Raw genomic sequence first — 14,831 nt, 5'->3', positions numbered from 1 at the left:
TTTAGACTTGACATGTTCATTTCTTACCCCTCAATATTTAATAAGTTCATTCACAAGTACCTAGTTTTACAACCTTTACAACCCGAATATTCAATCCAATAGTTATTCTGAAACTGTGAAGTCATCTATATTATTATCATCATTTTAACTTGGTGATAGTTTGATCTTTTAAAGAAAGTGATCCCAAAGAAAAATTATCATTGATGTTAATGATACTTTTTTCCTGTAGCTTGCCCAGTTTCGACAAAGAAGAGCTCGATTGGATGGACAAAACCCTCATAAGAAGCCAAAAAAGAAGAAAACCTCAAGCAGTAAAAATGATGTTCATGGCTTGAATATTGATCAACCAAAGAGTGAGGAGATGTTGATAAATAGTTCTCAGGGTGTTGGATCAGCCGTGATGCCTGAATCCACAATAATGAGAACTCTAAACAATGAAGAAATGCTTAAGCATGAGCAGGTCTTTTCTTTTGATGTAAGTATTCATCCAGATTTTAAAACATTCTACCTCTAACTAGAAAGTAGTGGCAGTGAAAAGTCATTAGCATCCACCTGAGGGAAGCTTGACAAAGTCATTGACTTTTTAGCATCAAGAACTGATGATTCTTTTAAAGAACTTGAACTTTTCTGATGGCATGTTAAGGATTTAGTTTTATTTAAAAGAGTTACATGAATTAAAGGAATGGTGTCTTTGATGCTTTTGGCTTACAGATGACATCTACTATATATGTAAAAGTTCTTGGTACTTTTGTATTTATAACAATGCCTTGTGATAAATTTTATATGCATTATTATAAGTCATAATTCATAATGAAATGAAATTTTTAAAGGTTTGGATAATTTTTACTAGTTTTTTAATAGTATTTTTGTGAATTTTCTATCATTGTTACTAACAGCAACGTCTTAGTAAAGCAGGATTTTTTTTTTTTTGTAAAGTATGATATTTAGCAGGGGAAAAATGTCATAATTGTAATCATGTTTTACTCTTGTTTTAGCCGGAAAGTGAGATTTCAACCACAGCAGATGATTACACTTCGGAGGTAAGACTAACATATCCCAATTAAAAATGTCATAGATAAAATTGATATTTTTTTGAAATTATTGATTGTTGGTACTTTATTTCTTATAAATTTATATGCTTCTATATATATTTAATATAATTTAAGTTAACATAATGTAATATAAATGGATTGAAAAAATTAAAATTATATTTTACTGCTGTATCTTTTTCCAGTGGTTAGCTAAAGTCTTAACTGTTTGAATTGCTTAATCCTTAATTATATAGCAGCCCTATTTTGGTTTTTAGGAAAGTTGAGTCTGCATTTCTAGGATCCATGACCATTTTAAGATAGCCATTTAGCACAGTAAAAATTTTATAATTAGTATGATTTTTATAGTAATGCTTTTTACAAATCTTTGAATACTAGTGTGTGTGTGTGTGTGTGTGTGTATAAATGTTTATTGGAATTAATGTTGCTGTAGTGTTGTGTGTGCGTGTGTGTACGTGTGTGTTACTGGGCATTGAACTCAGGGCCTTGTACATGCTAGGAAAGCACTTTGTCACCAAGCTACATTCCCAGCCCTTTTTCAGTTTTATTTTAAGATAGATTCTCACTAAGTTGCCCAGGCTATCTTATAACTTGTGATCCTCCTGTCTCAGCTTCCTGAGAAGGGATTAACGGTGTGCATCACCATGCCTGACAATGATGATTTTTATTTTAGGTGATAAACTATAAAATAGGCATTGGTCTCTTAAGAAATACCTGCCTTCTTTATATGTTTGCAATAAGTATCATTTTGTTATCTTATTCTTTTTAGATATGATTGTCATTTCTTTGCTCCTAAATTTAGAGTACATGGAAAGTTATTCTTTACTCTGAATGTTTAAGCAACTTAGTATATTTCATAAGTCTGAATTTATTGTAGGCTTCTAATAGAAAAACTATGTCCTTTTTTTGAGAGAGAGAGAGAGAGAGAGAGAGAGAGAGAGAGAGAGAGAGAGAATGAATATGAATCTTTTTTGTAGATGGACACAACATGATGCCTTTATTTTATTTTTTTTTTTAATGTGGTGCTGAGAATCGAACCCAGGTCCTGCCCATGCTAGGCGAGCACTCTACTGCTGAGACACAATCCCAGCTCGAAAAACTATATTCTTAAATTAACATATTACAGTTTTTATTTTTGTTGTTTGGGTGTGGGTGTGTGTATGTTACTGGGGATTAAACCCAGGGGCGCTCTACCACTGAGCTACATTCCCAGCTGTTTTTATTTGAAACTGACTTTCTAAGTTGCTCAGGCTAGCCTTGTACTTGCAAACCAGAATTATCTCAACGTTATCCATGGTGTGGTTGACTCTGAGGACCTGCCTCTGAACATCTCCCAAGAAAATGCTCCAGCAGAGCAAAATCTTGAAAGTCATTCACAAAGACATTGTTAAAATTTGCCTTGAGCTTTTTTCTGAGCTGGCACAAAATAAAGAAAACTACAGGGAAAAAAATGTCAGAGGCATTCTCTTAAACTCTCTAAAACCTGGAAGCTCTGAGGACTCCCAATAACTGCTGATGCCTTTCTGAGCTGCTTGACTATCATACCTCCCAGTCTGGAGGTAAGATCACTTTTCTGTCAAAAATGTCTGTTGCCTGAAGGAGACTCAGGTCTCATCATGATGAGAGCAAAGATCAGATAGCAACTCTGCTTTTGTGGAGTGGAGAAACAGGGCTTTCAGGTTGTGTATTGATGAGTATGGCATGCTGTAGCTTGGGGAATTTGGTGGGAAGGCCTGCAACTAACTAAAGATGAGGATGAGAAGAATGAAATGGAGAGTGAGGTGAAGTTTGAGAACTCTTCTGCAAACTTATGAAAGAAATCTTAGATAAGAAGTTGAGAATATTAGTTATGAAGGTTGTGACAATCCTCCAGTAGGCTGTCTTCAACCTGCTGCATTGTGACTAGCACTCAGGGCTGAACAGCGAACTCAGCAGATCATAACAGTCCAGGCACTTCAAGACAACTCTACAATGGGCAACATGATGGCCAGAAAGTACTTGGAGATAGATCCTAACCGACTCATTGTGGGGCATTATAAATATGTTTAAACTGAATTAAAGGAGAACTAACTGAATATCTGCTATAGAGGTATTAGATATAACTATTATACTGGATAAATAATTTATGTAATACCGATAACATGATATTTGACATGATCTTTGATGATATTTACAAATATTCATTTTATTACACTGTTACTTCAAAATAGAAATTTTAGTGTGTACTAAAATCAGAATGTGTCATTTCTGAGTCATGAAAAACTAATTGAAATTTAGAAGTATTATAATTTGAAAATTATCACAAGTGACTTTTATCTAGAATTAGTATTCCTACATTCTTGTGGTTTTTCACCAATTACAATAATGTGTTAACAAAAGTTGTTTTTTTGCCTTCCCTTTAGCTTTATTTCTCAGAGATTATTCTTAGAATAAAAGTAGAGCAATCAAACTGATTTTTAAAAAGTCTCTTAGTTAGGACCCTCTCCCCCTTTTATTTGGCAGTTGTGGGTATTGGGCCTTGCACATGCTAGGCAGATGCTCTACAACTGGGCTACATCTTCAGTCCTAGGATTTTTACTTTTTAATGTGTCATGGCTCATACAGACTTAATCCTAACTCTAGACATTCTGACTAGTCTGTCCTACATATTTCAATGTTAACAGTTTCATTCTCCTGGGTTCTATTAACATAGAATTGTGAAGGCTTAAGATATGGGCAGGAATGTGGGCAGGAATGAAGTTGGTTTTTGTACTCTTAGTGGTAAAAAGGCAATTAAATGATTAATTGATAAGAAATTAATTTCCCACTCCATAAACCCTATATACATAGTCTATCATCCTCCTTTCTCTTACTACAAAATATCTGTGCTACAGACAAGTGGTGATATGTTAAAGAAAGCCCCCACATCTGTCTGGATTGGCATGACTTGCAGTAGTACTATCCCCACAGGAAAGTTCTTAGGGGAGTGTTCTTTACCTCTTTATTTCCCTTGGCTTACTTACTAGCCTTTAATAAAATTTATACCAGTAAATGGTTTTATTTGAAAATAAATAGGGCTTAATTTTAAAAATATATTTAGCTAATTTTAAGGAAGCATTTTGTAAAAGAAGATCTAGTAACTTGAAGCTTTTAGTTATCTTTCTGAAGACTAAATAGGAACTGCACTTAGAATTTCAGTTACTTAAATGAAAGTGTCTTTTGCAGTGTAAGAACTTAGATGTTTGAGGAATGATTGACATTTGATATGCCTCTTAGATACTTCAGTTAAATATAATCACCATATTTGTTTTGCTATTAAGGCATTTTCCCTAGATGCAAAAGGTACACAGTAGAAATATTATTGTTAGGTAAATAAAATTTGGTCTATCATAATATATCAGGAAATTGTTTTTATACAGGTAAATGATTGCTGTAATGTGGTGAAAACAGGAAAGCCTACCAATTTATTGATGGTACAGTATATAAAACTACTCATGATACTAATGTTTTTTATTATTTAAAACCATTTGACTTACTAACCAAGATTTCTCCTGTATGTAATTCTTTCTGTATGTGATTTCTAAAAGTTATTAGATCTTCTTTACTGCTTAACAAAACAAAGTTACCTCATTTTCATTATAACATGGAATTGGAAGAAAATTTGCAGATATGCTGTTTAGGTGCTTTTAAGGAAATATCACATTAATAGCAAACCAGATTGCCATAGAAGTGAACTTCAAAGTGATGTTTTAAAGTGGATTTTGCTATGGAATTCAATATTCGAATTCCTCTCTCAGGAATGTTGCTAGTACTGAATTATTAAAAATATTGGATTGATTTAGGAAGAAGAACTTGGTGTCGTTGATTCTTATTCTGAACAAGGCGCACACTATAGTGAGACGCGCCTAGAGTCGATAGAAAGCGAATCAGTTGGGAGACCTGAACATGAGCCTGAAGACCTGAACAGAGAACTGGAAGAAATGAGGGCCACTTCTGGGACTGAAGGATGGCATCAGGTGCATTGACCTTCTGTGGCTTTTGTTTGCTACTCACAAAAACAAAAACAGGAATTTTTTTTTTTAAATATTTATTTTTTCATTTTTTTTAGGTGGACACAATATCTTTATTTTACATTTATGTGGTGCTGAGAATCAAACCCAGTGCCTCACGCATGCTAGGCGATTGCACTACCACTTGAGCCACATCCCCAGCCCTCCAGGAAATTTTAATAATAGTTTATGTATTTAATGAGAATTACAGGTGTTAACTTAAGATTATCTCATTCACGAGAAAAATGGGGTTCTTGCACATAGTATTAAGAATCCCATTTTACACCTAGAATTCAACTAATAGGGGTAACATGTATGTTACTTTGTTTATTTAACTTAATAAGATAGAGTAGAATAACTTTAGTGATTTCAGGACAGATGTTTTTCTAATGAGCCTGAAAGAAAATTGTGGTATAAATCACATTTTTTTAAAAATGATGACTTAAACCCATTAAGAATGTCAGCAAGTCCCTGTAAATATTCTCTGCAGTTAGAGTGACATCTCTTGTATTAAGTCATCAGTTATGAACTCAAGATGAAAATGGGACATTAATGAGGATGACAGAATAGATTTCAGTTTCATCCTCTCCAAAAACAAGTTGGTGGTGTTGCCTGGTAACAGATTGGGGGAGCTCCCCAATATAAAGGCATTTGCTTCTAGAATTAGATATATAGAAAAGCCAGAACAAGTGAAAATTTTTTCCATGTGCACATTAATTTCTTTCAGATTGATTTGGAAGTAAAACAAATTTCTTAAAGCTCATAGCTTTCAAATGTGGGAGATATCATACAAATTGTAAGAATTCCACTAATGTGTTTTGAATCTCATATTTTTTGCAGAAATTAACCTGCAGTTACACCCTACTTTTTCCAACCCTGGTATGGTTTTATGTTAATTAGGTTCTCAATTATAACTAGACTGACAACTGGATATATTCCATTTATCTTTAGTTGGAACTATAATCTAATTGCATTAAACAAAAGGGAGGAATTTAAGGTAAGAATACAGGCTTGTTTATAGAACTTAAGGGCAGAAATACAATCAGAACTCTAAGAGAAATTGGAACTAGAGTTTGAAAAGTCATCAGGAATCCAGGAAGAACTTTCAGTCTGCATTTTTCTCTGCCTGTCTGCCTGTCTTATTTCTCCTATTTTCTCAGCTTTATAATGTGAAAGGTAAATTCTTTGGCTCATTACCCAAAGTGCACATGACCTATCAGCATGTTGACAGCATGGAAACATGTTGACTGAGATCGTAAGCCTATGAAGTGAGCATAGTTTCCAGAGAACCCCTGTGGGCTGAGGGTACGATAAAGTGTCACTTCAAAATTTAATATTTTGAGGTTTCTTTCTATTTTCAAGTTACAGGCTAGTGAAACTCTACGAAACAGCACTCACAGTAACACAGCTGCAGATTTACTGCAAGCCAAACAACAGATTCTCACTCATCAACAACAGCTTGAAGAAAAAGACCATCTATTAGAAGATTATCAAAAAAAGAAAGAAGACTTCAAAATGCAAATTAATTTCTTACAGGAGAAAATTAAAGTATATGAAATGGTATGTGTATCTTAAGGAAGTCAACCTACTTGTAGCAGCTTTGTAATTAACTTTAAAGTTTTTAATGGAGGTGTTTATCTTTTTTTATGCATATGCACCACAAAATTTCATAATTGAGACAAACTCTTTGAGTACATAAAATAATATATTTCAAAAGCATTGAGAATTTCGTAGTAATAGTTTTAAAGATGATACTACTCATTACTCTGCTCCTTTTTTTAAATTGGTTGTTCAAAACATTACAAAACTCTTGACATATCATATTTCATACATTAGATTCAAGTGGGTTATGAACTCCCATTTTTACCCCAAATACAGATTGCAGAATCACATCGGTCACACATCCACATTTTTACATAATGCCATATTAGTAACTGTTGTATTCTACTACCTTTCCTATCCTCTACTATCCCCCCTTCCCTCCCCTCCCCTCCCATCTTCTCTCTCTACCCCATCTACTGTAATTCATTTCTCTCCTTGTTTTTTTTTTCCCATTCCCCTCATAACCTCTTATATGTAATTTTGTATAACAATGAGGGTCTCCTTCCATTTCCATGCAATTTCCCTTCTCTGTACCTTTCCCTCCCACCTCATGTCTCTGTTTAATGTTAATCTTTTCCTCCTGCTCTTCCTCCCTGCTCTGTTCTTAGTTGCTCTCATTATATCAAAGAAGACATTTGGCATTTGTTTTTTAGGGATTGGCTAGCTTCACTTAGCATAATCTGCTCTAGTGCCATCCATTTCCCTGCAAATTCCATGATTTTGTCATTTTTTAGTGCTGCGTAATACTCCATGCTGTATAAATGCCACATTTTTTTTATCCATTCGTCTACTGAAGGGCATCTGGGCTGGTTCCACAGTCTAGCTATTGTGAATTGTGCTGCTATGAACATAGATGTGGCAGTATCCCTGTAGTATGCTCTTTTAAGGTCTTCAGGGAATAGTCCGAGAAGGGCAATAGTCCTTAAAAGTGATCTGCCTATGTTAAACTGAAGTCTCAGGAGAATCTATTTTTATAACTAGAATTTCTATCCTTCTTCCCCCAACTAAATGTATTTCTTCTTATTTTAGCTATGATTATAAAATTCTGAAAAAGAAATTTTGTAAATTTAAACTAGAAAAAAATGTGGTTGATTCTTTTTATTCACTTGAGTTATATTCCAGTTTGGGGGAATTATTTAGTCAATAAGTGCTCCTGGTAGGAAATGTATCACATGGATTGTAATCTTTAATCTTAAAAACAATTCATGCTAGTAGATTCCATTTTTTTTTTTTTTGTTTTTTTGAGAAGTTGAAGTTTAGATGTGATTTGCCTGAAGCTGCCCCATTAACAGGTGCCAGAGTTGAAATTCTGAGCTCCTTGCACTACACTGCACTCTGATCCTTGCCATCTCTGTCCTCTTTTTTGCTCTATGAGAGCTGAAACAAGGCAGTGTGATCACCATGTTTGAATGTAGCTGAACATCATTTTACAGTAACTCAAATTTCTTGCCATCACTCTGTGTGTGTCTACAAATGTCTATGAAAGCACCATTGGTATGGATTTGTGGGTTTCAAATAAATTTGAGCAAGTAGGCAAATACAGAATTTGTGAATAATGAAGATGGAAAATACATATAATACAGCATATTTTATAAACTTAGAAGATTCTACAGGAAGTTGAGAAATTACCAAGACAAGAGTATTGTTTGGATAACAAAAGCGTTAACTAGCACTTATTAAGTACTTACTCTACAACAGGCAGAATTCAAAGCCTCTTATGCATATTAATGCATTGAATCATCACTACTACCCTATGAGATAAGGGTACCTTTATCATTTACATTTTACAAATGATGGTACCAAGACAACTCAAGATGAAGGAAATAATCCAGGTGCAGAAGTGATGTATTGATAGAGCCAGATTTCAAAGCTCAGTTATCTGACTCCAGAGACTCCTCTTTGAAAAATAGGAAATGTACAAATTAAAATTATGAGAAGGGCATGCTTTTCAACTAAGGTAATTTAAAGATTATGCAAGTGTTTACAGAATACCTATTCTGTAGTAACCCTTGCAAAACATATATGATGAACCTTAAGATGTCCCCTTTCTTCACTGAACCCATGGAGAGGTGTGGCATGTACACAAGTTACCACAAAATAAAAAGTAAGTGCAGGTAACAAGTGTTATGAATGTTTTGACGAGGTCTGCTTTATGAGGAAAAGATTCAGGGTAGACATCAGCAGAGAGGTAATATTTGAGTTAGATCTATAAATTGGAATAATGTGTTATTTATATTTTGTTTACCCATAAATTGGTATAACATATGGAACATAATATATGGAACAGCTCAGCTATTCAATACCTATTTGGTAATCAAGAGAATTGTTTATGAATTCATGACAAATAGAGATAGGCAGGATATTCTTTGTGGGGTGTGGAGTGGGCATAAAGACCCAGGCTAAAATGTTGAAAATGTATAGGGAGCAAAAAATAATTTACTTCGAAAGCAATAGGCTTTGGAAGTATCTTTCTGGAGAGTAAGAGTAGAAAGACAATCGAGGCCTAGGTTGAAAGTGCCCGGATCTAGGATTTTATTATTTCTTATTGTCACTAGGCAGTATAATTTCAGATTATCTAAAATTTATGTAATTCATTTTAGTAATGAAAATAAACTGTTTATTTGAATGTTAGCAATAATACTTTTATTGTTCTTATTATTATATTTTAATTTCTCAGTTTTCAAAAAATTTAATCCCTTTGAGAAGTAGTTCTGTCAGAGCAGCTGAAGTAACTATACTGATAGTCAAAGGCTCATTATCCTAATCCTCCAAACCTCCTGTGTTATAGTAGTCACAAACAGGAAGTATATTATTCCCCACTCTTTCAGGTGTAGTTCTAAAAATAGAAGATTACATCCTTGTCTGAAGGGCTGTCAGTTTTGTAACATAGAACAAGTGGTTTAAAACCGTGTAATTTGAAAAAAGCTAAACAAAGAAAACTGTGAATTTGTGGTGTTTAATAGTTGAATGAAGAATTATGGTTAGTTATTTATTAATCATATTAGGTGTTGGACAGTGTTGAATTAAGTTATTTTCTTTTATGAGGAGTGTTCCTTTCATCTTATAGAAAATCAGGAAATAAAATTATAACAGATTTTTATATCAATGTTAACATTTTTCAAAACTAGTTATTATTTAACAGTTTAGCTAAAATTGACCATCATGAACTGATTTTACTTTTTAAAAAATTTTTTTAGTTGTAGATGGACACGATATCTTTATGGATTCATTTATTTTTTTTTTTTATTTTTTTATTTTTTATTGTTGGCTGTTCAAAACATTACATAGTTCTTGATATATCATATTTCACAATTTGATTCAAGTGGGTTATGAGCTCCCATTTTTACCCCATATACAGATTGCAGAATCACATCAGTTACACATCCATTGATTTACATATTGCCATACTAGTGTCTGTTGTATTCTGCTGTCTTTCCTATCCTCTACTATCCCCCCTCCCCTCCCCTCCCCTCTTCTCTCTCTGCCCCCTTTACTGACATTCGTTTGTCCCCCTTGTATTATTTTTCCCCTTCCCCTCACTTCCTCTTGTATGTACTTTTGTATACCTCTGAGGGTCTCCTTCCATTTCCAGGATTCATTTATTTTTATGTGGTGCTGAGAATTGAACCCAGTGCCTCATTCGTCTCGTGAGGCAAACACTCTCCCTCTGAGACCCAGCCCCAGTCCTGATTTTACATTTTATATAGGTTCCAAATGATTTATAAATTTCTTTCTAGTATATGAATATATTTGTATAAAGCTCAGTAAAAATAAAATACCTTAATTATTTTATTTTAGCCTCAAACACGTTCTGGGAGATAGAGAAAATTTATCTTTATTGTACAGACAGAAATACCAGGATTAACAGATTAAACTAATTTACTATTGTTGCATTCTAGTGTAGAAATTAAGAAGGCTCAGCACTTGGTAATAACATATGATGTAATTGGAAAAGGAATATGTGATACTAAGACAACAGCTCATAGTCTCACTCAAGAGGCTGCCAAGATAACCTTGGTTTATGTAGTGCAAAATTTGGCCTTTATTTGTTAGGCTCAGAAGTCATATTTTTTTTTTTCTTGAGCTATATCAGAGGTGAATTAGTTCAAGAGGTTAATGTTTAAGTCTAAATATAAGACTGTGAATTTACAATGAGAAATAATTATCACAAATTTCAGATTTTAAGCTCATTGGATTTTATTTTCTTTCTATGGACAGATGAATTTTAAAAGCCAGGTAATAATTTAAAAAATTGTTTATTAAGTATTAGATGAAAAGGGTGTTGGAGGAATCAGATGTTCAGTGGCATGAGGTTGAGATAACCTGTTACATCCATCTCAGAGTAGTAATGTTCATGTCTGTAGACTAAACTTCTTAAATGCTCCTCGCTGTAACTCCCAACATTGTTTTCTGCATTAAGTATGGTTTTTCGAGAGGGATCAGACTTCTCAAAGGTTGACGGTGCGTTGGTCTTCTTCCAAGAACTATACTCAATTGATCAATGCCTACATTTTCTTAGTACATTCATTCAAGGTGCCTAGAAGTCCTGTTTGGCAAGGACTCCTGTCTCCTTAAGATAACTTTACTTCCTTACCCATATTTTCATCAGTTATATGGATTTCACTTATTTCCTTGGCTTTGGGACTACAGCTCTTAACTGTTTAATGAATATGCGTTAATATGTCTTGTCTTAGCCTAATCTCCAGTTCCAAAATTGAGTCTCCAGATAGGAACTGGGGAAAATTATCTGATGGTCTTTTATATTTCTGTTTGAACTGTGGGTCTAAGCCCAAGTTGGTATGCCGTAAATATACAGTAGTGTTCTTAGGTGTCACTCAATGTTCAGTCACTTAAGCATTGCATATCCCTAAATTTCTGATTCCCTTAAAACCCCAGGAATGAAGTTAAGGAAGACTTAAAGGAATCCACTTTAGTTCTTGTTGTTTTTCTCATTTTATAGCACTTGTCCATGAAATACCTTCAAATCACTAGAATCCAGGGGAGGACCGGTATTTATTTTTTTTGTTTCTTCTGAGAATCCAGGGGAGGACTGGTTTTTATATTTTTGTGTCTTCTGAGAGTGTCTAGAGAGTATGTAGTATTATAACGAGCCATCAGAAATACTTAATATTTAGAATGTTGACCAGTTAATAAGAAAAATGAAAATGTGATAGTTTATATAGATATTTTAGTCAGACTGGTTTTTGTTTTGTTTTGCTTTTTTGGTGGTGCTAGAGATCAAACCCAAGGCCTCACACATGCTAGGCAAATTAGATTGCATTTTTAAATTTAAATATTTAATCACAGCACAATGTAAGAGAAATTTCTTTCCAAGAAGGATAAAACTGTTATATTGTTTGCTCATATGTACTGTCAGGTAGATAAGTCCTAGTCTCCTTGTACTGGGAAAAACGGGGGGCAGGCCCAACAGTTGCTTTTTATAGAATTATATAAAAAGGAGACACCCATAAGAAGTTGCCAGAAGCTAAAAATGTCATTCTTATATTTTTTCATTTTCTTTTCTTTCTAAAGGAACAAGATGAAGTAGAAAAGTCAAATAAAAAAGAATTACAGGAAAAGGAGGCAATCATCCAGGCATTAAATATAAGAATAATAGAAGAAAAAAAGAATCTTGAGCTAAAAGATCAAGTCACAGCCACTGAAAAATTAATGAGAGAATTACAAGAACAAATTGCAAGTATGAAATTAGAGCTGGCTAATTCTAAGCAAAAAGAAAAACAATGTTCTGAAGAAATAAAACAGTTTATGGGTAAAGTTGAAGACCTTCAGAAAAGACATCATTACACAGATAGCCAGTTTGAATCTGATGCGGTACAGAGAATGGTGGAACAAGAAATGCAGAAAAGATTAAAGCAACTCCGAGAAGAGATGGATGAAATGTATGGGCAACAGATAGTACAGATGAAACAAGAGTTAATAAAGCAACACATGTCACAGATAGAGGAACTTAAAGCACAACATAAGGAAGAAATTGAGAGTGTTTTAAAATCACATTTAAATATTAGAATTAATGAAGATCAAATAAAGTTAATGAACATGGCAATAAATGAACTGAATATGAAATTACAAGATACTAACGCTCAAAAGGAAAAACTCCAAGAAGAACTAGGAATAGTTTCAGGAGAAAAATCTACTCTGCAGAGACAACTTGATGACCTTTTTGAAGAATTGAACTTTTTAAGGGACCAAATTCAGAGAACTAGAATGATAATAGCTGAACAAGAAAGTCAACTGAATGAAGCACATAAGTCCCTTAGTACAGTGGAAGCTTTAAAAGCTGAGATTGTTCTGGCATCTGAATCTAGGAAAGAACTAGAGTTAAAACATGAAGCAGAAGTTACAAATTGCAAGCTAAAACTTGAAATGTTGGAAAAAGAAAAAAATGCTGTATTAGACAGAATGGCTGAATCACAAGAAGCTGAATTAGAGAGGCTGAGAACACAGCTTCTATTTAGTCATGAAGAAGAACTTTCGAAACTAAAAGAAGATTTAGAAGTTGAACATCGAATAAATATTGAAGAACTTAAAGATAGCTTAGGCATTCACTATAAACAGCAGATAGATGGCTTACAAAATGAAATGAGTCAAAAGATAGAAACAATGCAATTTGAAAAAGACAATTTGATAACTAAGCAGAATCAGTTGGTTTTGGAAATTTCAAAACTAAAAGATTTACAGAAGTCCATCATGGATTCAAAATCAGAAGAAATGACCCTTCAGATGCATGAACTCCAAGAGGAAATCGAAATATTAAGACAAGAAAAAAAAGAAAAAGGTACGCTTGAACAAGAAGTTCAGGAATTACAACTTAAAATTGAATTATTGGAGAAAGAAATAAAGGAAAAAGAGGATGACCTTAAAGAAAAGTTTTCACAACTTGAAGCAGAAAATAACATTCTTAAAAATGAGAAAAAAGCTATTGAGGACATGTTGAAAATTTATGTTCCTGCTGAACAAGAAGAAAAATTGATTTTCATTGACTCCAGCAAGTCCATATCCAAAGATTGTAGCTGGCAAAAAGAAATGGAAATGCTTACAAAAGAGAATGAGGCCCTCAAGCAACAGTGTATTCAGCTAAATGAAGAAATTGAAAAGCAAAGAAGTACATTTTCATTTGCTGAAAAAAATTTTAAAGTTAACTATCAAGAGTTACAGGAGGAGTATACTTGCCTTCTCAAGGTAAAAGATGATTTAGAAGACAGTAAAAACAAACAAGAATTAGAGTATAAAAGTAAACTTAAAGCACTTAATGAAGAGCTTCATTTACAAAGAATAAATCCAGCTACAATCAAAGTGAAAAGTGCCATGCTTGATACTGACAAAGCTTTTGTCGCAGAGCCATTAGAAATCTGTGAAGTTGTTGAGAAAGATACAACAGAACTTATGGAAAAACTTGAGGTAACCAAGCGAGAAAAGCTAGAATTGTCAGAGAAACTGTCTGATCTCTCTGAACAATTAAAACAGAAACATGGTGAGGTTAATTTTCTCAGTGAAGAAGTCAAATCTTTAAAGCAAGAAAAAGAGAAAATTCTATTGAGATGTCAAGAGCTAGAACTCCTAATTAACCATCATAGAGCAGAAAATATAAACATGTGTGATGTTCATTTAAGCTCTTTACAAGATGGAATAGTAACTATTATAAGCAAGGATTCTCAAGGATCATTATCTAATGTAGGTGAAGATTTTGGAGAAGAATCAAAAACAGTAGTGGAAGAGAAAATTTCTTTTGAAAATGTGGCTATTAGAAGAGAAAGCAAGCAAGAACAGTTATTTTCACCATCAGTAACAAATGAATCCTCACCTGGGACAGATCAATCAAGTGAAAATGATAAACTCCATCAGGAACTTTATGTACTTAAATCAGAACAGGTATGTTTACTTATTTACATATGGTATAGCATAGTGAAAATGTACATTTCATGCTAAAAAGAGTTTTCACCTTCTTAAAACAAATTCATAAAAGAGAATGAAAGTGAATCATGTAATTCTCATTTGGATCTATCATTTATCATTTAATTTTCCTATTTTTTCTTAAACACTGTTTTTCTTTTAGCTAATCTATTATATATTCTGCTCAGGAAATAAAGCAATATTTTCTTTGTAAAGACAATAGTTTAAATAATATTGTTTA

General features: G+C 33.4%; 1 protein-coding gene and 1 long non-coding RNA gene across 2 annotated transcripts; both read left to right on the top strand.

Moving 5' to 3' along the window:
* Nucleotides 1-233: 233 nt before the first annotated feature.
* On the top strand, nt 234-4,527 carry LOC139705352 (uncharacterized). Its single transcript, XR_011707226.1, has 3 exons — nt 234-475; nt 996-1,040; nt 4,448-4,527. It is a non-coding gene; the product is annotated as an uncharacterized lncRNA (long non-coding RNA).
* A 1,813-nt stretch (nt 4,528-6,340) lies between these two features.
* On the top strand, nt 6,341-14,626 carry LOC114084426 (A-kinase anchor protein 9-like). Its single transcript, XM_071605377.1, has 3 exons — nt 6,341-6,345; nt 6,394-6,637; nt 12,212-14,626. Exons 1-3 carry the CDS (start codon nt 6,341-6,343, stop codon nt 14,624-14,626), a joined length of 2,664 nt encoding a protein of 887 aa, XP_071461478.1.
* The last annotated feature ends 205 nt before the right edge of the window (nt 14,627-14,831 follow it).

Source organism: Marmota flaviventris, chromosome 1 (assembly GCF_047511675.1).
Source record: "Marmota flaviventris isolate mMarFla1 chromosome 1, mMarFla1.hap1, whole genome shotgun sequence".
NCBI classification, from domain to species: Eukaryota; Metazoa; Chordata; class Mammalia; order Rodentia; family Sciuridae; genus Marmota; species Marmota flaviventris.
Note: the sequence above shows the minus strand (reverse complement) of the source record. Positions and strands in the feature narration are given on the sequence as shown.